Below are 25,543 nucleotides of genomic sequence, written 5' to 3' on the forward strand. Positions count from 1 at the left end.
TTTCATCTCTGAAAATATGAAAATTAGAATGATTGCTTCGGGGTCACGTGCCTCCTCCAACCAGTCATACATATCACTATTAACATGCATGATGATGCATGGTTCCCGGGAATAATTTTCAGTGAGAAGCATTCTGTCCAGCCCAGTCAGAGTTATAAAAACAAGCTCTGAAAGGTGAAAAACTTTTATTCTTGTCAGAATCCCTGTGTGAATAATCAACGTTTTCCCTCCTCTGTTATTAACGGCTGATGCCCTTGAGCAAGGCGCCCAATCCCCTAACTGCTCCCCGGGCGCCTGACATGGCAGCCCACTGCATGTAATATGCTGGGTGTTGTATGTCTGTTCAACCAAGGATGGGTTAAATGCAGAGGAAAAATTCAGTGCATGTAAAAAATACACTGTCGATAAAGCAGATTGTTCTTCTTCATAACATAGTTCTTCAACAGGGAAAAGTTAATTTTTTGAGAGAAACTGAATACTCACGGAAGATGGGGTTCAAAGTCTTGTCTGTAAACTGCATTATTTACCAAACTTTTCCATCCCTGCAGTCATATGTCAAAGTGTGATCATATTTAAAAGACTAAACACTGTTCGTGACAGATGGCAGCCAAAAGGTCAAAGAGACACATGGGGCTCACTGCAGAGGGATCAATCCAGTAGGATACCCCTGTGTGTCTATGGTGGATCCCCTCGGGAGAGACGCCACCAAAGGCTTTTATTGAACTCAGCAAGTCACAGAGAGAGACCCCCTGCTTCAGGTCCTGATTCCATGAAGGCAGACAGCACCAAGTTTAGAGACGCCTACACCTCATTCATTCACTTACAGGCTCCCAGGAGTCCATTCAGTACAGCATGCTCCGGGGACAAACCTAATTTAACATTCAACTAAAAATATTTAGTCAATAAACTCCTGCTGACTGGGTAATCTTTAAACTGACAAACAGCAGCCTATTAGCCATGTACGGTGGCCGACAAGTACAAAAGCGCTACATATACAGACAAATACAGAAACGTGCTGCACGTTTCCTTTTGCATCTGTTTTATTATACGCAGCGTTTTTGTACTTGTCGGTCACTGCAGACCATGTAACTAGACAACACACCGTAAGTCAGAAAATGAATCGCTACAATACTAAGAAATGTGACTACAATCAACAAACCATTTTTTAAATTCATTTAAAGGCCAAAACACTCAGCATCAAACAGGGTGTTATAACTTTCTCTCCTCTTTCATCAAATCTGTAGTCTAGACACTTCAAAAAAATCACTATTTTTTCAAGCAAAAATGGCTGCTGGCTTTTAAATGGCTTCTTAAATATAATAATATGCTGCTTTTTTGCCATTTATGAAAGTAAATGAAGAGTCTTTGGGGTGTTTTTTGGACCGTTGGTTGGGGAAAGAAAGCTTTTTTCAATTTATTGTGAAAATAATCAGCACATTACTCTATCAAGAAAATCATCATAGGCTGCGAGCATAGTGCAAATGTGATTTTTACATGTTAACAAATACCAGAAAATACGCACGTAACTTAAAACAAATTTCATGCCATCAAACCCGAATACAAAGTGCCAAAGGTCAAAAACAGGTTTTTGTCAATGCAAATGAGTTTCATCCCACAGACAGTCACCCAGGAGCCACACTGCCCGAGGCTTGGCTCTGATTGGACGTTCTATGATCTACTCTTTAGTTAACGAGGTGTCATGTACAGTTTATATAAAAGGTATGACCTTATTAAACTGTGAGTGAAAGGGTGAAGCAATAGCTGAAGATAAATGGCAAGGCTGTGTAAAAACTCATTTTGCTTATGGGACAAGAAGCTCTAATTCTTCATTCTTCATAGTTGTATTACTGTTATTTGTGGCTCCATTCAAATGGTGGATTCAAATATTAAAAATCTGAATATTACATTTATTTAAAATGGATTTTATTTAGGAAAAACTAAATCTGTCAGGAAAAAATATCTCATTTCTAACTGAAGCATGGCTATACAACAATTAAATAGTTCTACAAATAACAAATTTATATTGAAATCAGTTGCAAAATACAGGAAGAAATAAACCAAATTCATTAAGTACAAATGGGTTCTTTGGTGCATGTGCAACATACAGCAAAGAATCCAAAAAAATGTATTCATGGATCCACAGTTGTAACTACAATTTAGCTATAAATGCAGAAGATAAGAGATTATTTCCCAAAGAGCCTGTGTGCTCTTTAAATCAAACCGCTTTCCTGAGGACCACTCGAAGCTTTCTAAACCCCGTCCTTGTTATTCTTTTCCTTTAACTTGATTTCTGACAGCCAATTCAATTAGGCTGGATATGTGTGGGTGTAAAAAAGGCAACATGACAAACTGAGAAGATGGATGGCAACCTTTGCTTCACCATTAAAATCACGATTGCAGCATATTGAAGCTCAATCCATTGGCGTATTACCAGCAGCAGCAAAATGAACACAGCTTGGACTGCAGAGCCAGACGGGGTCATAACTAATCACCTTCTGCTGTTCAGTTGTTCTTGATCTGCATGCTTGGTTTTCATGGAGATTTACAGCTGCCAGTGGTGGAAACCACATTTAGTATATCCGAAGCTGTTAATTAAACGTCTTCATGACAAACAAAATTGAAATAACAATAATAATGTGTCAATTCGGTATGTGTTTCATTTTCCAACAATAAGGCACGGTGACTCATGAGCCACCTGACCTTAACTGCAGCCTACGGGGATGTGTGATCTGGCTGAGCCCCTGTCGGAGTCATCTGGCGCCAGGGAGGAGTTGACCTGTTGGTAGATGAAGGAGTAGACGTTGACATCAGGGCGCCGACTGAGGCAGCTCTTGCACACTGAGCTGTAGTACTGCTCCAGGAGATCATACACCTGTCCTGTGACGGAGACAAGGAGACAATGTATGTTGTCTAGATTCTACAGTGGATTTTGTAGCAAGCAAAATGCGGAGTGTTAAAAATTAATAAACAGCCATAACATTGTTTCATGAGATCACATCATTTACAACAGAATCTTAAGACAAAATATTCAAAAACATCAATAATCAAGTATTTATTTCATGCATAACACCGCTTAAAAAAGTGCAAAAAAAGGCAAAAAAAAAAAGACACAACAAACAAAGACATGCACACATAAACAAGAAGGAGACGTGGCAGTTGCATGCCTTACCAACACTGATCTTCCTCCGAGTGAGGAAACAGTGCATGTTGTGGACATCTGTCATGAGCTGGCTGTCACCAAAGGTGAAATAGGCCACATCTCGGCCCGCCTCAGCAGCTGCCAGCATCTGGAGCAGAGCTGAAAGAAAAGAAGGCAGTGGTAAACCTCAACAGTGAGAGTGACAATACAGAAAAAGGATTTAAGGCATTTTTGCAGGCTATTCTCATCGTCCTGTAAACAGATCTGAAGAGTCATTGAAAATAGCAGAACCAATTTCTGTGGCATGTACATTAAAAATTAAAATAACTGGGGGAATAGATAATATCAGACTGTGGAGGCACTGCCACTCCATTTTGTATGTGGAATTGCTGTCTTTTGTTATTGAGTTGGATATGTATTGCTATGTATTCACTGTTTCAATTAAATTTTTGCTTTATTTATTACAATATGAGCCTTTTTTCTGACCTCATTGCTATTATTATTATTGTTGTCATTGTTACAGTTATTATTATTTTAAGTTTCACCCCCACTGAGAACTCAGGATTAGTTATAAAGAGGGCCCAGGTCTGGCCCCTGAGAGCTGTGAATATTTTAAGAGACTGGAAATGTATCTGCTGATAAATGAAGGTTTGGACTACGGCACGTTAATAAGCAAAACTGAATCAACATTTTCAGAGGAGGGCTAAGCTGACTGCGTCCACACACACAGTTCCTCTGCCCCCCTCTCTTTTAACTGCTTTTTATTTCAAATTACCTGACAATTAAAAAATAGGTGGCTATGTGAGGCCACAGAAGGTAAGCCCAGGAGGAGTATGGCATCTGAATTACTGAAGTGTTCCCAGGAGGCATGCCATTAAGCAGACAGTAAGACAGTAGGTGCCTATGGTGAGCTGTACCTTGCTACAGCTAATTAATAAATATGCATGAATGTATGTACCGGTTGCAAGCCCAACAGAGCTGCAAACGGTTAGCCTAAACTCTCCTGAAGCTCCCTGCTCACTGACAGTGATACAAGGCTCAGACAAATAGCTGTAACGGATTGATGTACTCGAGCAGGCGATCAATTTCACTATTAATGAAACATATTAACTTTGTCATTTGATCAATAGAAGGAAGGCGACGAGTAGGCCTTAACTAAATGAACGCATTCCCGGAAGACAAATGGATGCCCATACTGATCCGCAGGAGCTTTTCTATCTCAAATTTATTCCGTTACATCCAGGAAAGAGGGTCAGGGTCAGACTACCAAGTGCACAAAGATGATCGGAGCGCATTTTCTCCACAGAGTGGAGAAAAAAGTGTTACGTCAGTGCTTACCTTTCAGACGTGTGTCACCCCCAAAAACACCACAGCCCCAGTTTCCCGTGGCCACTGCTGCAAGATTTTCCCTTTGACTCTCAGGGCGAGCAAAACCACAGTAGGCCTAAATGAAAGCAGAATAAAGGGAACATTAAATGTAACATATGAGAACGCTACGAAAACACACTTTGATATGATAGGACAAATACCAGACACAATGAGATAAGTGCGCCATAAAACATTTGCTTTTTTTGAAATCATACTCTCTGTATAGTAAACACTACAAGTCTATGGTGAGCAGTGTATTGAGATGTTGCACACCTGAAGAAAGACTTGCACTGGGATCTAGGCAAACAAGAGGATGTATGCTGAAAAAACAATTTTTATACTTCTTCTTTTACACTCAAATAAAGTGGCAGAATATAAATATCACGGGTACGTTTTATAAGAACCAGGCCGACATAACATTTCCATGCTATCAAAGGCAGAAAGTAATTCCATTTGCCTGCAGGCCTGCACTTGACACATCATTCAATACGTAAACAATGAATGGTTAGTTTGACACGCTGGGCTTACATTTTTAACACTGTGTCATTTCATGCCCCTTCCATCAACTGAATTGTAATTGGTGAGAAAGTGGCGTGGGTTTTTACATATTAATAATTGGACGCTATAGACTATACCCGTGTGCATGAACAAGACCATTCAACATGATAATATGTCGGGTGGGTTGTATGTCACATACGAAATGCGTAATTTCTAAAAGCAGGAGATGTTAAATTAAAGATCTGAATGGGCCCTGGGCATTCATTTTCACATTGGAAATAAAGTAAATGGCGAATGAGTGTGTGTCCATCCTCCCCCTCGACCAGTCATAAATTCTTCCTTTGAAAGGGCAGATGTGACAGTTAGCTGAACAATATTCGAAACAGGATTGATCTTCATGTTGGTGCATTCTTCACACACCCTTGTCAAAGCTGTCAAACTACTCCATGCTTTCTGACAGCAACTTGACAACATCAACATCTTCATTTTTCTGTTACGAATGGACATCTCTGACTAGGAAGATACTGAAATTCACGCTTGAATTCCTATTTAAAAAATCTGTGATGTAGTTAATAATTGTAATTAACTCCCTGAGGTCATTTATATTCATTCAAATTAATTCCAGGTCTAATGTACAGTGTAATAAATAAGATTAAGCTTATTCCCAACAAATACGACAATCCATCAGTTTCTATTACACAAATATGACACTTATCTTTAATTCAAACATTTACCTTGAGAAAAGTAAACATTAGTCAAGTTGCCCCTCAACTGATATTTGTGATGGCGTTCCAATTATTATCCAAATGGACTGACACTCAAGTCATTAAATCTGTGCAAACCAAACATGAAGTTAAATGGTAAAGTCAAAACATAACATTACTCAATCCGTACACTGTTAAAGAGGCATGACAATGCAAACTCAAAGAGCAGTGGTAGACTGCCTCCACACTTCCCCTGTCATAAATTATACAAACTCTTCATGTGTCTACAAAACAAACACTTAGAGCAGCACTAAGCATACAGTTAGTAACATCTCTTTTCATATAAGTTGATAACACAGTTACTAATTTGAATCGGTGTCAAGCACAAGAGCAAAGACACAACATAGTTCAGTTGTTTTGCAATATGCAGAACAAAAAGAAACAAAGACACTCAAAGAACTAAAACAAGCAGGAAATAAATTAAAAGAGAGAAAAAAAGATAACCTTGTTGAGTTCTCGGTTGATTTTCTCTGGGCGAAACTGTTCAAGGAAGTTCCTGAACTGCAGAGCATCAATGGCCACAATCTCTGTGCATCTTCTCTGCCACCCGTCTCTGAAACAAATCACAGAGATGGTTTTTGTACCATTTTAGATTCAAAGAACAGCTGGGCTTTAGTCAAATGGGCCAATAATTTCTTGTAGTTACAGGGACTTGAGAAATAAGACTGTAAAATAAAGTCGATAAATCTGAACACAGAATGATTTGTGACTGTTTCTTTTCTGGTATGATATTAAAAGTCTCAATTTTCCATGAAGACAGCACTAGATAAAAGGTAACAAGATTAACGAGATTAGTTATTACAGTTCAGAGGGCAACAAAAATGTCTGTACAAAAGCTGATGGCCATCTTTGACTAGAAGAACTGTAATGAATTGGCTGAAACCTAACATTTAGTTATTATTTAAGCATATTAAATATTAAAGCATCTATGAATACCTTGGAGTTGTGTCCTGGTGGCTGCCATTCCATTGGTAGGTATGAGCATAACCTGTGTATTTACTGTACTGCTGTGTACCTGGTGATAGCAAACAGACATTAGTGACATTAGTGGCACAAATCATTAGAAACAAAGCAATAGCAAATCAATCTCAATATGTAAACATTGTCTGAATTCAAGAATACTTTCATTTGTGTTTCGATGGCAAGACTTCAAACAATCCAGTTTAACCACCAATGATGTTAAATAATAAGAGACTTCCCATTTGCTATAATAATCCTAATTTAACAAGTAGACAGTAAAAACACAAAAAGGAAAATCCTGCAATTCATTTAAAAAACAAAAAATTTTCAGTGGGGGTGTCTGTCATGATTCTGCCTGATGTGATCGGATGAAATAGGAACAGATGTCTCCTGACAAGAGGAAGGTCAAGCTATTACCCTCCCCCAACACACACACACGCGCATGCACACCCACCCGCACACACACGCCTCTTGAAACAATGTGAGACGCAGGGGCTGACCGCCAGCCCACAAGGGAAACACTCACCACCCGTAAAAGGGGCGCGGAGAGTGGGGAGGCAACAGCACAGTCAAACAAACGAGTCCACAAATTAACTTCCCATTCATTAGAGCTCATTAGTACCTGGCTGTCGAGAGCACTCGCTGAGATGCTTCACGCTGCAAAGTGAATAAACCAACTGATTAGTAGTGGGGCCTTGGTCAGCAGGTATTAGGAGGTGTACGAGGGGGGAGGGAATCTCTGGGGCGCTTTCCTCTTGACAGACATTTCACTAATAATCATATTACCTCTCACTTTTTCCAGTAATGAGTAAAATTGCTGCCTAAATTAGACACTGAAGGCCCCAATCTAGTTCATCTAGTTCGCCTTTAAAACAAAACAGATAAGCAAACCCGGAATATAGATGAATTATATCTACACTAAACAGAGAGCTCTTATGATACTGTCACAATTTACTGAGAAAAAATTTGGATATTTTGCATCTTCATAAGTCTTCCGGACAGTGCACTGGCACACATGGCCTAAAGTGGCACAGTAAAATATCTTGACTCGGAAGATAACTGAATCACCTATTTGTTTGCGTTGCACAACAGAACCGTGCTGAGCATGGCCATCCAATCTTGTTCTGGTTTATCAAAGTAATACAATAAACTCACTGAGTGGCTACAACAGAAAGTATGCCAGTCATATGGATGTGTGCGATTAGTTGACTAGACATTCATAGGTTGTTACCCCTGTTAGCTGGCACCAGAGATACTAGTTGGTTATATGCTTAACTAATTATCATTGTTCTATTAATGTATATGTAGTGTATGTAAGACACCACATCGTCCAGTAGGTATCACCTGCTTTGGGTCACTTATAATACATGTGGGAACACAGAGTTGGGGAACAGATGTTGCTGGATGGAGCACAAATAGTTTTTTGACTGCGGCGTTGTTGTATTGGTTAAGTGTTTGGCTGTATGGAGATTTATGGACAATGGTTATGGATTCTTGCTTGTAACACATTAAAGAACATTAATGGTGAACAATGAATATTGCATCAAAGACAAAAAGCAGAAGTTGAACTATTTTACTAGAAAATAATAACTAAATCTACAGCAAGCATGATAGTTACTAGCTTGTCAATGTAGCCTCTCTATAAGAATATTTAAAAACTTTAGTATTAGTGCTAGAAGTTAGATATAGAAGCACAGTCACTACAAGACACCACACACTTTGACATAGTTGATAATGTTTAACACTCCTGCTATAAAACTAAATGGCCCTGTGCGAACTATGCAAACCCCTGACCTTTACCGGTCCTCCAAAAATATCAAAATCTATGATAAACCAGATTTGCATTTGATAGAGAAAACCTTCACAAACAAAAATAATTATTATTTAGATTTTTTTAAGCAAACCCAATTGTCAATCACAAATTGTTTACAGTGAAAAGCAGAACAATATTGGCTAGGGGAAGACGTGTCTGGTTACTAGAAATGATTTCTAAATAACAAGTAGGCTGCATGAAAATCGGCAGGTATAACACATAATGTTCCTGAAGGTTGTTCCATTCATGTGTAAATACATCAAAACAAAGTGTCTCATATTTATGGTGAACCAGAGACTGTAAAAGGTCAGAGGCGCATCTCATTGCCATGTCAAGACAAAAGTGGGCAACTGAGGACATCTGCATATGAACAAACGTGGTAAGACTGCTGCTCACCGTTACAAAAATCATAGCTGTCTACAGTAGGACTAACATTACACAATGTTAAAAAGGGAGTTATAAAACAACAAGATGACCACTGGTTTCTAGCTATTGTCATGAATGTAAAACCAATGTTTACCTTATAAATAGTAACAAAAGCAAGATATGTGCCGAAGCAAGAAAAGTATCTAAATATATCCTGCATGCGTCAAGCTTGCACTGCAAGCGGTACTGCCATCAATGAATCATATGACTTCTCCTTGATACTGTTTATACTTTTGACCGCCCCAATGGCAGCCAGATATCTAGTAATCAAGGAAAATTCAATTAGGCCCAGGCACTTTGGTAAATTTCAGAGCAGAGGTAAGATCCATTACCTTCCCTACTGTATGCCAAAACATATCACTGGGGAATGTGATTTACCACATGGCCGCAATGCAGCTTAGACTTTAACAGGGAGTACAAGACATACAGGCAGGGTTTAATAAAGATGATGGAATGGAAGAGTCCATTAGCGGAGCAGGTCTTGGGCAGGTCTTCCAGCCATAATTAATTCTGGGCCCCAGTAATAACATTAAGTGGCGTAAGTGGAAGTAGGGGAAATATGGTCGGCAAAAGTCTGAAGGTGACTCTGCCGAAGTGAGAAGAGCTGACGTAGTGATGTGGTTTCTGATCAAGAGGGTGGAGGCTCTGTTGTCTGACTCTCTTCTAATCAGATTCACTTGCTATGCAATATTAAGGCAGCTTATCTATTTATAGGTGGGGGATATTTTTAATTTATTATTAGTTTTTTTACACATCCACAAACTATGGAGCAACACTGGCATTCATTTGGAGTCCTCTTTCTGGTTATCTGGTAATATTAAGTCAATACAGATAAGGGCTACAAATCTAAAACTAAGAGCTTTAAGAAGCTGAAACACATATGTAGAGCTGAGGATAACATCTTAAATTTTACCCAATATAAGCAGAAAAATAAACTGACGATAGCTGATAAGTGCATTTACACAGCCTAATCACCAATTTGATGTGTTCACTTCATTGTGCTAGAATCTTGGGCCTGAGCGGTTAGACAGTAGAGAGTCTAGTTAATTAATATCAGCTATACTTACATACTGAAGGGCTTACCAGGTTAATTTATATTGAAGCAGTCGTGATTCTTAGTAACGCAGCTGCAAAATCCATACATTACTAATCTGAATGATTTTAGTTCTAACTAATTATTACTATGTTACATAACAGTTTTCTAACCTCTATCAAATGCAATCATGCAGCTACAGTCTAGACAAACAGTGTCAGACAAAGAAAAACAAAACAAAAAAAAAAACAGATGGGAGCCATCAGCCCCTTGCTAAGACTCCTTAAGTCTTGGTCTTGTTACTGGATCTACTGGCCTGTCTCAACCTTGTTTGTTGCTGCAACCACTCAATACTGAAGTCAGCGGGATTTACTCTACAGAAAGACCAAACAAAGCAATCAACACAGCCAAATCTCCAACTCCCAACTGATGCGACTCCCCCATTTGCAGCCAATCAAAAGGAAACATGTGACAAGGACAGATACAGAAAACAGGGCAATTGCCACAAACATACTTGGGCCTCTTGCTGAGCCAGGATGGGGTAAATTGGAGGTGTGCAATGTGCATCCCATGCTGTGTGTGACTAGAAACGTCTGTTATGTTTCTTCTGTCAAATTATAGGTCAAGCATGGGAACAGTGATGACAGGGCATTATTGATCTGATCTGGATCAGCCGACTAAATCACGAAAACCTGAACAGCAGAATTCCTTTAGTGGACATTAGTGTTAAACAAGGTGTGGGAAAGTTTTTTCCATCACTAACCTGTGATGATCAGACAGTCATTATCATCCAGGACTTCAGAAAAGAGACGAGAAACAATAAGCTCAGGGTTGATCAGAAAACGAATTTCCTCTTGAACTAGACCAGAACTGGTGACTCCTCCTCCAACAAACTGATTGGCAAAATCCACCTGCAAATCAAGAAAGAGGACATCCATCCAAGCCCTTGAAAAATCTACTCATTTGTTTCGTCACATGCATATATATTTGTATAAAGCTTAAATACAACATTATCTAGACAAAAGCAACATTTTCTTGTGAAACTCTGTAATTTACCATTTCCCAAACTTGGACAACAGAAGTAAAATACCTCACGAAAGGGTCACAGGCCTTTCTCTTTTATTTGTGACAGAATCCCTGACAAGCTGATTGGGAAGGTGGCCTGAGGTGCTGACATTACTCAGACATCCGTCCCCCCATGCCAAAATGATCTCTCCAGAGGAGCAGCACTTAAGTATGCTGCTGCTCGTAGCAAATATCAAAACAAGTGAGCAGTCGTACATTTCTAAGAAAACATCTCCCTCCAGTCATAACCTGACTGCCGACTGATGCCAGAGGTAGCTTTTGCTGCTTGTGTTCCTTCAGATTTGTGGACAGATTGATGGGTGACTCTGATTTAGTTGTTTACTTTGGCCTGTTTACGATTCAAAAGAATATGCATGTCATTGTTTCAGCTCAGACACAGGTGTGACAACTCATTATTTTAGTCAGACAGCAGTCACGTGCAACATATCATCCAATTTCACTGACAGTTGTTGCTCATTGGCCTTTAGACATCCTACACCAACCCCGTCACAACCCAGAGGAAGATGCTGCGAAGGGGTGAGCAACAGTCTGAGAGCAGATCTCCCTAAACTGGTCATTCAACTCTGGGACAGCCAGCCAGCCTCCAAAGTCTGCTTTGACAGGCTGTCAGCACCACCCCCACCCCAACAGAGCATCCATCAATCCGGGCCGCAGCTTGCCCCAAAGCTGGTCATGTGTGCACGTCAACTGTCAACTCGTGGCAACTGGAGGCAAACAAAAGGTGAAAGGGAGAATGGGCCATCCTGACAGTGTACTGGAAGCATGGCCGACACAGAGAGCAAAGGAGGCTAAGAGGCCTCGACCCCAGTCCCAGCGCACACTCCCTGCGATGTGTCACAGGGCACCTCAAAGGCCTTTTCAGCAGTAGTAAGCATTCTGGCTGAAAGACTCCAGAATGTGGTGGCTCAGTGACTGACTTGCAACAGAAGGAAAAGAGGACAGGAACAAAGCACGAGGAGGAGGAGGACAAGGATGAGGAGGAGGAAGAGGAGGAGGAGTATCCACCGAACTAAGAGCTCCACCAAGCAAAAAAAATAGGATTCTGCAAGGTAAAGTCCCTCTAAATCACACTGTTATGCTGTCTTTCCAAGTGTCCTTCTCTTCCTTTGTGTCTTACCTGAAGCATTCCATAACCATCATCTTCAATGGTCCCTTCACAAGTAATGTGGAGCTTAGTGAGCAGAGTCTGTGAGCTGAAACACAAAGGATGAATTATTCTCAAGTTACCAGCTACAGTTGAGACCGCAGGGATTTCTGGCAGAACCAGTTATCATGCTACCACTACTATGACTACTTCATAGTTTTGAGAATACTTTTATTTGATTATGATGTCAATATGGCACACCTTTTCCAAGTAAGAGGTTTATGCAGTCTTTTTCGTGTGAATGTCACAAGTCCAGTTGGCTCTGAAAATTGAAAAAAGTGAAGTTACAATAATCAAGATTGTATAATAAATTAGTGCAACATTTGAAATTTGAATCTGAACACCTACTTTCCTCAGTGAAACTTCTGAAATAGCACATCAGGGTTTTCAGCTTTTCAACCTTCCTTGACGAGGACCCCTCAAACAGCCTGATGACAAGAAAAGATTATGGATTGAATTCAGTTACTGTTAATATTAGACTACATATTACGTTCCTCTTGTAAAAATGAAATACATTTTTTAAGCAAACAGATTATACATGGCATCACAGCTGAACACCAACTCATTTATTTTCACCAAGGATTAAACAACTGCAGAAGACCAGGAAAAATGACTCTCTGTACAACCAGCACCAGAGAGGCACAAGACCTCCACTTTGGCCATGTGAGCTCAGTCATGCATTAACTTTTGATATGAATTAGTTCACCTCTCACTCAGCTTCACTTTTCAGTCACTAGCCGATTATGTTGGAGTTCCTTCGTTACGACAATAGAGTTGCCCCAGGCTTTCCATCACAGAGTCACACTCGTGCCACTTCAAAGCACTCGCACAAAAAAACGGAACAGAGAGGGAAACAGGGCTTCCTCCTTGGGGATACATTAAGAAGCCCTATGTCCCTTTTAAGAAACAGAGTCCTCAGGAGGTAAAGAGGTCAGTCCCCCTGAAAAATGACATGCAGACATACACTCACACACACAAAGCTGCTGGTAGTGAGGTGCAGTGGGAGACTTTGAATGCACTTTCAGCATTAAGCCTGCTATGTCCCGCTGTAGCAAACTCTATAAAGAACCCCACAGCCAGTCTCACATGCCATAGTAAAGAGAAAGAAATTTCATGGCAGTGAAATGAAATAACGACTAAAGCTCAATGCACTGAGAGCCCTTCAGGGGCCAGGAAACTCATTCATCGAAGTCAACTCCTGCATTCATTTCTATTTCTTGTGTCAGTGTGGCCCCTGGAAACAATCTTGTACCATGTAGGCCTCAGGCCAAATGACTCTGAAATAGTCACTAGTAAGAGCAGGCTTTTAGTAACAAATTGCAATACAGTCTTTGAGGAATATAGAATTAGTTTACAATTATATAACATCAATACAACCCACCCCCCCCAACCACCAGCAGATCCACAGAAAGCTATGATGTAACTCAGGAAAAGGATATAAGACTACAGTTTGTATACAGCAGGGTTTCTGAATTGCTATTTCAAAAAACAGGGAAGTTCAGCCTGGGAACTTAAATGCAGTTCATGGTAAAATAATAAAACAAAGTTTTGCTTAAGAATATTTTGAACTACAAGAACCAGCACTCATTCGGAAAAGAAAAAAAAAAGAAAAAAAGAAAAAAATGCAGAAATAAAAGACTTTGGATCGCTCAGGTATTTGTTAGTAGCAAAATACAAATAACTGAATGACAAAAAACACACACATTTCAAAGAATTTAATCTCTTCTTTTCACCAAATTTGTGATTCAGGACAATTACCGTACTAGCAGCAGCCTAAACTCTAACCTTCCTTTCAAATCGCAGAAAAACCTTCACGTGAATGAAATACTGATGGGAGTGAACTCTGTTAGAGCCTTCTGAAAAACAGCCAAAGGCCTTCTCCACTGTCAAATGCAGCGATCTGAGTCAATGTTAATTTAATTCCCTGTTCCATTTAGGTAATTACACTGTGATGCCAACAGAGATGGGGGACATGACTGAGCAGTCATCTGCAGACTGATGTTGCATTATGCCACCCAGACAACCTCGACAGTGAAAGCTTGCAGGAATTTAAAAAAAAAAAAAAAAAAAAAAAAAAAAGGACCCTCCTGTCTCCTATTTGTCATATTTGTTATTCTGGTAAACCTGCAACAGAAAAATAGAATGTATTGTATTGTTGTGCGGATTAGAGCAGGCTGATGTAAACATCTGCCTGTGATTTAAATGTGATTAAGAAAAGTCTTTAAGCAGTGAGTGACCATCTCAGCGTCTGTTTGTTTTAAAAAGTGAAATTTATCAGATCGGTGTGTAAATAAGTCTGACAGATCACCATCATCAATATTACTGTGATTATAAAATAAAAATCTTGTTTGCTGTAACACCCATATAATAATAATGATAAAATCATTATTGCGGAAAGCATATACAGTAGTATGAAATTTGTCCCAGCAGCATCAGTTTCAATCCGATTATGTAACCTGAAACATCATGTATGAAACTATGACTCCACATTACCTGAAAAAGTTGATGTCTGGGTAGTTGCAGTACTCCGTCTTTCTGGAGTTGCGTCGGGGGAAGGTGCAGAAGAAGGCGTTGGCAAGCAGACATGCCACCTGCTCCTGAGACATGGTGATGGAGTGGTTCATGCCTCTCTTGAGGAGGGGTATCGGCTAGGGGAGGAACAGAGGTACAACTGAGGAAGGTCAAAATAATTTGTTTCGTCAATTTGCCAAATGAGACATTGAAGTATGTTGCATAAACGTACTCTGTGATTCTTGAATCAACCATAATAATTACAGTCTACCTCCATCCTTGGTTACAAGAGATCCATACTCCTTATAAAGGCTATGGGATTTATAAATAGTGCATCTGTATAAGCAATTGGGTAATGATCATGGGGAGCTTGTGGCATTAGACTAACCACTCAATTTTCCATCCACTAAAAAACAGATTATTCTATTAGCTACTCATGTGTAGACTTATGTTTAGTTTTGATGGCCTGCAACACGTATCATAAAATACTGTTTTAGGACAAACCTGCTTGCATGGGTAGTATTTTTACTTGTATTTACTGTTGATTGATTACGAGTATGTAATCAATCAACTAGTCGTACATTTAATATACAGACGCGAAACCTAAATTAGATTAACTGGCTGCCAAGTGAACACACAAAAACCTTTCAAATGAGACCTTTTCATGAACACACATTGCTCTTCATTATCCACACGCCAAAGAACCAGATGACAAAAAAAGACTATAAAACATCGGACAAATGACCATCAATAGCTACGTGCCTTGACCTCACCATTTTTACTACCATTTCACAGGATTCTTTGTCATGTCGTGACCTTTGGAATCAACCTGCTGCGGTGATCTACTGTGTCACAGACCAGTGAGTCAGTGTCTGTTGGTTAGTGACGGCTGTTACCTTGGTACAGAGCTCAGATGCTCTCAGTGCTAATTGCACCATGTCTGGCAGTAGGGAGTCAAACAGATGTTCGGATGCATCAGGCTCCAGGACCTTGGAGAGAGCAAGAGATCTGTTTATGTTTGTTGTTTTGCCACAAAACTCAGCTGTGACATTATTAACCGTTTGTGATTATTAATTTGAGGTGGATAGATAACATTAACAGCTCCGATCCACATCAAATTCTTGCTGTGTTATTTACAGTTTTAAAGAGAAACTAACATTAATAAAATATAAGCAATATAAAACAACAAAGAACAAAACTGTATTTTAAAAAATGAGTTTATTTCTACAATAAGACCTACAATACTATGCATGCAGATGCAAAAGCTAGACACAGCTTCATATTATTAAAATACACCTGGCTTTAGCTGAAAAATTTGTTAACGGTAATATTACCAGGCCCATATATTAAAGTAAAATACCAACCACTGCCTTCACAACACTGCCTAAATGCTCTAGCATATCGCAGACAGTACATACAACCCCTATTTATACCCATATTCGCTACAAAATGTCAGAGATGCCAGAATGATCAATCACAGAGCAATTTCATCAAGGTTGCACGGCCATGCCAGCTGATTAAACAGTCATCCTGGAAGAGATGCAAATGACCAAGCTTTTGAAATAGAAAGGACAGTGTGTTCCCAAGACAAGGGGCCTTGACTGGTGATTTAGCCTGGGACATTTATATTATGGCAAAGGAAGCCTGACTAAACACTGTCATAAGTAATGACCTGGTTGACATCTTAAACTGTTCCTTTGGGCATAATAAATGAAAGCAGTTGACAGGGCGAGGCGGTGGATATAGCTGAGGTAGTGTTAAGCCAAGCTCTTTAAATCAGCAGAAGACAGTGCATCAAATCAGCTGAACTTAACTCTCTGTATGACTTGTTACAGGTCTGTACATCACACCAAACTGACAAAGTAATAGAGCAAGATGCAGGAGTGTGGGCAGTGACAAACCAGAGCTTCCATACAGATTTAACACAACACCTCACACTCCTGTTCCGATTCCCCGCAGGTCCGAGCAATAAAGCAATCTGCTTGACTGAGTCTGTGGACGTGTGACCATGTAAAAATAAAACACTTGCGCGCTCATAACCGTAAATACAACGCTGGCTGGGCTGGAGAAAGAGAAATGAACAAAACCGATGCTGTCCGTCAAATGGCTTTTCAGTTATTCATAAGGTGTGGGTGCCAAGATGAATATTCGATGAAGGTGCCTGGCCCGTCACTCTATGCCATTCATGTCTACTTTTCTCTGACACTCAAAACCTTCCAGCTACAGTGTCTCCAATCTGGCATCTCCAGGGAAAAAGTAAATTAAGTGAAAAATGGGGTAGATTACAACATTGCATTGCAATATTTGCCGTACCCTATTTTACACATGTGCTGTACTGAAAATAAATCAAACAAACAGAATCCTGTGATGAATGTGAATAAAATGTGTTTAATACCAACACTATAAAATGTGGACTATATGTGCTAGTTTATACAGATATATTATTGTGTATACTGTGCCACAGTCTAATTGCAGTCTAATTACTGCCTCTTCAACATATTAGAATATTAAAACTAAGATTCATTTCTTGCTCAAGCTAAAATCTTTAAGGGGTACAAGCAATAAACGGCTTTCATTAAGAGGAACCATTTGTTTCAAATAATAGAGGATATAAATAAAGCAAGTATGTTCTGTGTGAGCTACAATGACATGTATGTGGTTTTACAAAGTTAACTGCATGAAACATGAAACAAAATTATAACACTTTGCAATTTTATATTCAAATATTCAACATTAACAATGTCTACTGAGCAACCAATCACTAATTATTCAAATATACTATCTTCACTTCGATGAGCAAAACAGTGAGTGGATAAATGTTTAATTTTATTTGGGGCAATTTAAGTGGCATCTCACTGAACGTTTTGCATCATGGCAAAAATCTGATTTTGCCATTCCTGTAGACACAGTCCAGATCCAGCAGCAACAACAAAGCCTGGCCTATGGCTAAAGTCTCTCAACATGTTCAGGCTTTATCTAATAAAATTCCCATTCTAACATGATTTATGACATACATATGGCACACAATTGATTCAACAGCACAAGGCTGGAGTAAAGCATTCTCTGGGATGTAATGTCAACCATTTTTGACAAGTTACTAAATGTGACCTTTTGGCAAAAGATTAAATTATTTCCCTAGACTGCCACTTTGCCTCTGAAGGGCTGCAACATTCTCCTGTGTGAAATCCATTACTGTTCTTGTGCAAAATGACAGAAATACATTTGACATACTGGCATTCAAGATACAAACATATTATGTACTTTTTTCCTGAGATATGGGATATCACAAAAACATGCACCTGATATATTCTAGATGATGCCACACAGCACAGACTGGATGAGTGCTCCCATATTATAAAGAAAATCAAGTCTATTATCTGTCTACCCTTACAGGGTACAAGGCCCATCTCTCCAAATGGAATATTCCCATCCCCTTTCATGAGTCGGACAGTAGTACAGCCCTCCCTGATTCTCTACACAGGATGACGCAGAACACATCAAAACAATATATGATGGATGGCCTCCAAACAAGGCTGGAGAAGACAACCAATGAACCAACAGTGTTCTGGCCAGCATGACGCAACTCAGGTCTATTTTACCCTTGGCCTGTGAAGAAAATGACTAAGTTGTCAACAGCAAAACAAATAAATAAAAATCACATAAACTATGCCTTTAAAATACAACTTTAGAATCTCAGCACAGATGTCCAGACAGCACATGGATCGTATGGATGATCAAATGGATCATATACAGTCAACTCAGAAAGGTTGGCACTATTTATGCAACGCTGCAAAAGCATAAGGTACAGACATATGGGCACACAGTGCACGAGAAAGCTCTGTAACAATAAAGAACAAATCTTTTCATAAAACCAAACTTTATTCCCAAACATAGGCAAGTATTTCCTTTAAAAAGAAGTATTTTTGAATCTCACCCACTCTGTGTGAGGCTTATTTACTGTATGAACTCATAACTGAGTTTTCAGGAAACAACTGATTAATTGTGGTGATTTTTTTGCATATAGGCCTACCTATTGACTCTGATTCACAATGTCACTTAGCTTCTGTTTATACCAAGCTAAATCTAATCTGGTGTCAAATGAGACATCACTGGATCTTCCACAAACTGAAGATAATATCATCACTAACTAATGAGCCATCTGTACTTTCTCTGACCCAAGCAGTGTCAGAGGCACCAACACTACTTTACGACGCCTTCTGTTTGCAGTCAACAGTCATGATTGGACAGCTGATGTTTCATCAGTCTACGACTAATCCTTTAACATTTTCCACGTGTGTCCATCTGCGTTTACATGTCTGCATGTCAGTAATTCAGTGACTCTTCCAAGAGCTCATTTTTGAAAAAAGAAAAAAAAACCATTCATGACTTCTGGGTTCAGTGATATTCAAAAAAAGTGCAGTAACTGTAACAAGTATTTATATCATTTACCTTAGTGCAGTACAGCTGTAATGCTGTGAAGTCCCATTTCTTGGCATTTGAGGCATTATATTTCAGTATTGCATTCTGTAACAAGCAAATTCAATCATTATGCAAAATCAGTCAGCAAAATCAATCTAAACAGTCATTTTAAGACATAAATATTATTTGAGTGTATTAATACTATATATGGTCAAAATTCTGAGAGACCTTGTGCCTCTCAGTTTCTGGGCTCATGGCGCCATCTTATGGTATTGTCTGGCAACAACAACTGTAAGTGCACTGTGCCCTTTAAGTTTAGTCATTAAAAGGATACACAAGTGAAACTTGCCTTTAACTCAGAATGACTTGTAAATTTCTTGTTTAAAGTTTCCTTGATCAACTCCCATCGACTCTTATTCTGCCGTTCTTGTGTTTCCTGTGGAAAAACAAATTCAGGGTGAATTCAGTTTGCTTTTCATATGCCAAAAATAAATGTGTCACATTGTTGTGTCTGTTTCTTGAACTGATTTCATATTATTCATGCACATGCAGATTTGAGACATGAAACGTGAGTGTGAATAGCAACTCCAGCCTGAATCAATAAGCATCATAATGTGTTGAAAAGAGTGACAGTCTAACTTTAAGAGTTAAAACTTAACTTAAAACTTAAATCTATAATATCACTGTACTGTTTACATGAAAACCGGTGTGCAATCTATGCAATTAAACACAGTCAAGCACATATTTTAAAGTGGCATTTATACATCTTTGTAACATAAATAACAGTTTTATAGACTCTTGGACCAATACCTCATCTTCTACAGGAAACAGGTTCCAAATCGAACAGGGCATCTTGACATGGACATCATCCCAGGTATCCTTAAACCTAGTAGGATATGGAACAGGAACCTCACCACTCTGAAGGAGGTCCGTCTGTCAAACAAAGTGAATGAAACAAATGACATTAGCACATGTAATACCTCTGTGCAAACCAAATAGTCCTACTGATAATACAATATAGTTATTTGAGAAAGAAGAAAAATTACATTATTATTATTATTAACATTATTTTTCAAGTTGGATTCCATTACCCAGTACCATCTTTGCATCTGGTTTAAAACTGGTTAAAATACTGGATTAAGATGTGATTAAAATGAAAAGAAATCTGTAGTAATGTTATGTTAATACTTATAAGTAGAAGCAGAATTTGTACTCTTGTAATGTAAAAATGCACTAAAAATGGTAGAGAAACAAGCTAGAATGATCATTTCTACATTTCCAAACACAATGCCACAAAGACTTTGGGTTGAGCACCTAAATTTATGTGAAATTATTAAACAACCCGAAGTACTGTTAAAATAATACATAACGAATAATTGCTCAAACCCTTATCATCACAGTGTGTTGGCCAGGAACATCTTTCAGTGGTGGAAGTGGTTCACTACATCCAGGCATTCTCCTTAGCTCACTGATTGGCGTCCCCAGCCACTTGACAACAGGTTTGACAACAGCAGATCGTTGATCCTTGTCTGTATCTTCTTTCTGGGGAAGGTCATCTGGCCCGCCTCGTCTCACAGATAAACCTGGAGATGAGGTCCCTGGAAAAAAGTCTGTTATTTTGGCACTGTGCTTGACAGCTCCCTCTAAGCTTGCAGGGCATCCCTTCGTTTCCTGATTTTCCTTAGAAGCTGGTGATGCAGGATTGTCTCCATCCAGGTCTTGTGATATCAACAGTTGTGTTTCTTCATCTGAGTCAGAGAGAGTAGGTTTTCCAACATTTTGGCAGTCCAAAGACTTAGCTGAGGTGCTTTGAAAATCACTGTCATCTGTCATTTCTACATCTTCTTGGGTTTGGCACATTTCAACTGTACTTGTGTTTTTTGAGGGCCTAACCAACCATCGCTCAAGAGTGTTTTTGAACTTCTGTTGCTGTCTAGGGCTGATTCTTTGATGATTACTTTTAATCTTTACACCTCGCAAACCATTTGCCACAGACTTTGGCTGTATGTCCATACTTGTCTCTAAGTTGTTTTGTCTTTTTTCTTGATCTACTGTCTCATTGTCTTTGCTCTGATGACATAAAGATGGTACTGAAAAAGAAGAAAAAAAACAGTGTTTCACTAAGGGGAGCATACTAAAATGGAGCCAGTAACTTGTACATTTCCAGGAGAGTTCCCTATCCAATTACCTTTGAGAGAAGATGAAGCGGACGTTCTGGCACTGGTTTCAATCTTCAGTCTCTTTGCTAAAGGTTCAAAGTCTGTCACTGCAGTCATTCTGCAAAAAAAGGAAAACAACATATGACACAACATAAACATTTAACATGGTATTTTGAGACGAAGGGGTGTCTTCTCAGTTAAAACACTGGAAGACACTAAACGTATACTCACAATACAACTTGAGCTGACACCACGAATGAGGAGTTAGACAGCGTTGTCCAGACTTGCTTCTTGGGTAGTCCTTTCTTCAATTTGTCAGCAAATCTTAAAATATGGTTTGCAGCCATACATGACGCACTTTTATTTCAACACATAGTGGACGGTTAAAATATATAACGTCAATAAGCTGTCTTACTATTCGACTGGCACCTACGAAACAATAAGATTATGCTTTTGCTTTAGTATTATTCATACTTTTGCTTCGGGTCGCAGGTAGTCTGTGTCCGACGACAGGCAAACAGACTGTGTATAAACAACTGTCAACCAACCGTAATTTATTAGCTTACAAGCTAACTAGCTTTTAACTAACGTTACATCGAGTGGTCAAAACAATAGCTTGTTTTATAATAGCGTCAAACACCTGTGCAGCTATTATATAAAATGTGAGCTTTCTGTTAATAATACCTCAAAGTTCACTAAAACAACATTTGTTGGTTTTTGGTTAACGTTAAAAAGCACAACAGAATTTCTATACTGTTACTGAACACTGCAACAATTCAACAGTACCCTTCTCAGCGCCAATAAACATCCGGGTGAGAATGGCGCGATAATTGCCAAAATAACGCGAGATCTTCGAAGTTGATTGGTCTTTTTTATTTTTTTATTTTTTTATTGTTTGTGTGCAGTTAAATGATGTAAAATGTCAAAGTTCAGGTATCTCTAGTGTTATTTTACAGTAGACTTATTGTATCTTCATATTAACAACGCCGATGGACAGAGAAGTGATAGAAGACAGCAACTCGCTCCACTTGACACAATTAACTTGTGATAAAGCAAGTATTGTTTACGCGTCTGTTTACACTTACACCATAATTAATAGACTAGTTCCGTATCCTTCCGCAAATACTTACCGTCTTTTCGCTCAACAATTGAACTTTGGTTTCTCAAGTTGCCTGGCTCACCTGCAGTTAGCCACACCCACCAAGACGCACCTGACCAGCAGAAGGAAGTGAATGCTCGAACTAAGTAACAGTAGATAGACCCTGGGCTTTATGGGGACATAATCTAGACACTTTAAGCAGGATCATGGTCACAAAATACATCTTATTCGCTGTTTTATTGCCGTGTTACATTTGTGGGATTGACAACAAAGGTGAGGAGAGAAAAGCGCTTGTTTTTCTATTGTACACGTCTCCAACGACGATTGCCATCAAATCTGCTTGTGTTTTTTATTTTCTTGTTTTAAACGAATTTTAAGAATGTGGTACCCCAGAACTGAGGTCTAAATATTTCTCAATTCATTTTCTTCTTTGTGGATTCACTTATTTATGGATAGAATACTTTATGAAGCGAAAAGCATTAGTTAATCCCAGAATATCTTGTTAATAATTATAGTTTCTTTGTGTATTTACTTTTCCTCCAGACACTTTCAATGGACTTCCGTTAAAACTCTCCAAGTACTCTGTTGTAAATCCTCAGGTGATTCACAGATGGACAAGGAGCACCAACAGACAGTCAGAAGAGGTAAGTAACAGCCCTAATTAAATGATCTTTATAAATGATGTTTTAACATGACAGCATTCAGAATGCTTTGGGGGTTTTTGTTTTTTACCCATTTAGAAATATGGAGAGGAGACAGTAACATATGCACTCACTGTAAACAACAGAAAGTACATTCTGCATCTACAAAAGAACAGGTATGCACAGACACACTGACATTATTATAAATTCTTGTTAATGCTTTGGATTAATTGCCTGATATATTTTTTTCTGTTCTTGTCAGGGACTTTTTACACCCAAACTTTGTTCAGTATTTCCACAACACCACCAATAACCACCAGTTATCCTATCCAAAAACACAGGTATGTGGACACTCACTCATTCTGCTTAGTTAGTCTGGCATAGACTTGAATACTTGAACCGGTTTTTAATTTTCTTTTCAAAGCACTGCTATTACCATGGAGAGGTGGAGGGATACGAGAACTCGCTGGTAGCGCTCAGTACATGCTCTGGCCTCAGGTTTGGACATCTCTCTTGCTTTTTGTGTTTTTAGGAAACATTTATTGACTTCCATTGGAAGCGTATGAGGATCATAGGATATATTTTGTTGTTTAAGTTAATGATTGAGAGCAATAAACTGGCTTTATTGAAGTTTTGAACTTGAACAGATTAAACAGTGTCTAATGTATAGCACAGTCCAATCAATCATATTGGTAAGAAGTTTGGGGTTTTTTTTGTGATATTTGCATACTTTTGTCACATCAGTACTGAATTATACTTTCATGAAGATGTGATACCAACTTCAGCCATAGCACAAGTCGAGTCACACATTCAGGTTGGACAGTTTTCCATCGCCTCAGACATATTTTATCCCACTTATTATAGGAAGAGTACTCGGTTTAGGTCCATCAGTCAGACTTGATTGATCTGTGTGCCGCAGTTTCAGATCATGCAGTGTTGTGGGATTGCCACTCCCTGGCTATGCAACAGACTGAAGGTATTTTGTTAATGGTGGTATCTATTGTGCATTACTTCTCTGTAGGGGTGTGATCCTCATGGGAAATGATACCTACGGACTTGAGCCTGTGCCACAGTCTACCACCAATGAGCACCTTCTCTACCTGCTGAAAGATATTCAGTCCGACCCAGTCACATGTGGGGTGGTCAGTGAGGCTACACCATCAACACAACACCATAAACCTTTTGAGCCTGGCCAATCGCTGACTTCTCTGCTGCGGGTTAGAAACTTATGTTTATAGTGTGAACAGATTTTAAAGTGGAAAGTGGTTGAAGATCCAAATGACTGCTTTGCCTTCTTCACTGTTTTGTCTTGCAACAGAGGAAGCGCAATTTACCTTACACCAGTTATGTGGAGTTGGTGCTAGTTGTCGATAAGCTCAGGGTGAGTGTGTTCGTTTGTTTCTGAATTTTCTGGTATGTGGGTGGGGGGGTGAATAGGCTGCAACATGTTTGCTTTTTTTCAATAAAATGCAAGTAAATGAGCACCTTAACTGTACTCACTGATTCGTCAACCTGGAAATAGTTATTTAACAATCTGCTTTTTTCCCACAAATGTTGCAGTGGTTTTAAATATTATATAATAAATATTAACCAGTCTGTTGTAACTTTTATTTCTGTGTTAATTGTATTAACAGTATAATTTTAAGAAACAAAATGAGACAGCAGTACGAGAGGAAATGGTGGAATTGGCTAATCTGCTGGATGGGGTGAGATTTTAAGTTGTTTGTATAAGAAAAGAGGCATAATTCTTATTAATTCTGGTGTTCTCTTGTGATTTGTGTGCTAGTGATTTGTTGTGCTATATTATCTCCTGCTTTAATTTTCTGTTTCTGTTCCAGTATTACAAGATGCTGAATATCCGTGTGATCCTGGTGGGCCTTGAGATTTTCAAGGATAGTAATCCCTTTAATGTGGAAGGGTCTGCAGGAGATGTGTTGGGAAGTTTTGTTGACTGGAGAAAGACTTCTCTGTTACCAAGGATCAGGCATGACATTGGTCAACTCATTGTGTAAGTACTGTATGTTATTTTTTGTTGTTAATGTTGTTGTTGTCTGTTGTCATCAGAGCCAAATTTGTGACTTGTCTCTTTGTTCATTTGTTTCTCAGAGGTCAGCCCACGCCGTATGCTGGAGGTGTGTTAGGTATGGCCTTCGTGGGCACAGTCTGCTCTGTATCGAGCTCTGGAGGAATCAACGTGGTTAGTTTAACTTCCTTTTAACTTCTAACGCCAGCTGACACCATGATGCTTTGGGCAGCATGAGCTTTTGTGCAGAAACTGACACTGTATGAATTATTCATGGGAAGTCCTGTAAGTGCAGTTCGTTCACAGGCTCCGAATAACACAGTGGTTTAACAGGTTAGACAGTTTTATTGAGCACCATGACAAGGCAGCTTTGTTGGATTGTTTCAATACTTTTGCATTGTTATGTATTGTGAGGTTTTGTTATCATTTAAAGTCACATTGGAAAGAAACCATCTAAGTT

At 39.1% G+C, this 25,543-nt stretch overlaps 2 protein-coding genes across 7 annotated transcripts in view; one reads left to right on the forward strand and one right to left on the reverse strand.

Annotated features, from left to right (window-relative positions):
* On the reverse strand, positions 1-22,508 carry LOC124053163 (poly(ADP-ribose) glycohydrolase). 6 transcript variants are annotated; one of them, XM_046378152.1, is made up of 18 exons: positions 22,451-22,468; positions 21,552-21,644; positions 21,350-21,438; positions 20,548-21,251; positions 19,972-20,094; positions 19,511-19,597; positions 19,192-19,266; positions 15,639-15,731; positions 14,725-14,879; positions 12,580-12,659; positions 12,433-12,493; positions 12,205-12,280; positions 10,765-10,912; positions 6,706-6,784; positions 6,214-6,322; positions 4,478-4,583; positions 3,170-3,298; positions 1-2,877 (listed from the first exon to the last, which is right to left on the reverse strand). In XM_046378152.1, the coding sequence occupies exons 3-18, from the start codon at positions 21,435-21,437 to the stop codon at positions 2,702-2,704; spliced, it is 2,289 nt and encodes a 762-aa protein (XP_046234108.1). In that variant the 5' UTR covers position 21,438; positions 21,552-21,644; positions 22,451-22,468; the 3' UTR covers positions 1-2,701. The 6 variants fall into 6 exon arrangements, with proteins under 6 accessions (XP_046234108.1, XP_046234107.1, XP_046234105.1 ...); XM_046378151.1 differs by lacking the exon at positions 22,451-22,468 and adding an exon at positions 22,005-22,158; XM_046378149.1 differs by lacking the exon at positions 22,451-22,468 and adding an exon at positions 21,795-22,149.
* zgc:174164 (uncharacterized protein LOC570656 homolog) overlaps positions 22,504-25,543 on the forward strand; it is a 7,300-nt gene continuing 4,260 nt past the window's right edge. Inside the window, exons 1-10 of the mRNA XM_046378147.1 lie at positions 22,504-22,692; positions 22,963-23,063; positions 23,160-23,236; positions 23,323-23,401; positions 23,485-23,558; positions 24,082-24,277; positions 24,379-24,441; positions 24,695-24,766; positions 24,899-25,068; positions 25,167-25,257. Of these exons, the coding sequence (XP_046234103.1) occupies positions 22,626-22,692; positions 22,963-23,063; positions 23,160-23,236; positions 23,323-23,401; positions 23,485-23,558; positions 24,082-24,277; positions 24,379-24,441; positions 24,695-24,766; positions 24,899-25,068; positions 25,167-25,257 (990 nt within the window). The 5' untranslated portion in view covers positions 22,504-22,625. The remainder of the gene's footprint in view (positions 22,693-22,962; positions 23,064-23,159; positions 23,237-23,322; positions 23,402-23,484; positions 23,559-24,081; positions 24,278-24,378; positions 24,442-24,694; positions 24,767-24,898; positions 25,069-25,166; positions 25,258-25,543) is intronic.

Source organism: Scatophagus argus, chromosome 21 (assembly GCF_020382885.2).
Source record: "Scatophagus argus isolate fScaArg1 chromosome 21, fScaArg1.pri, whole genome shotgun sequence".
Lineage (NCBI taxonomy): Eukaryota > Metazoa > Chordata > Actinopteri > Scatophagidae > Scatophagus > Scatophagus argus.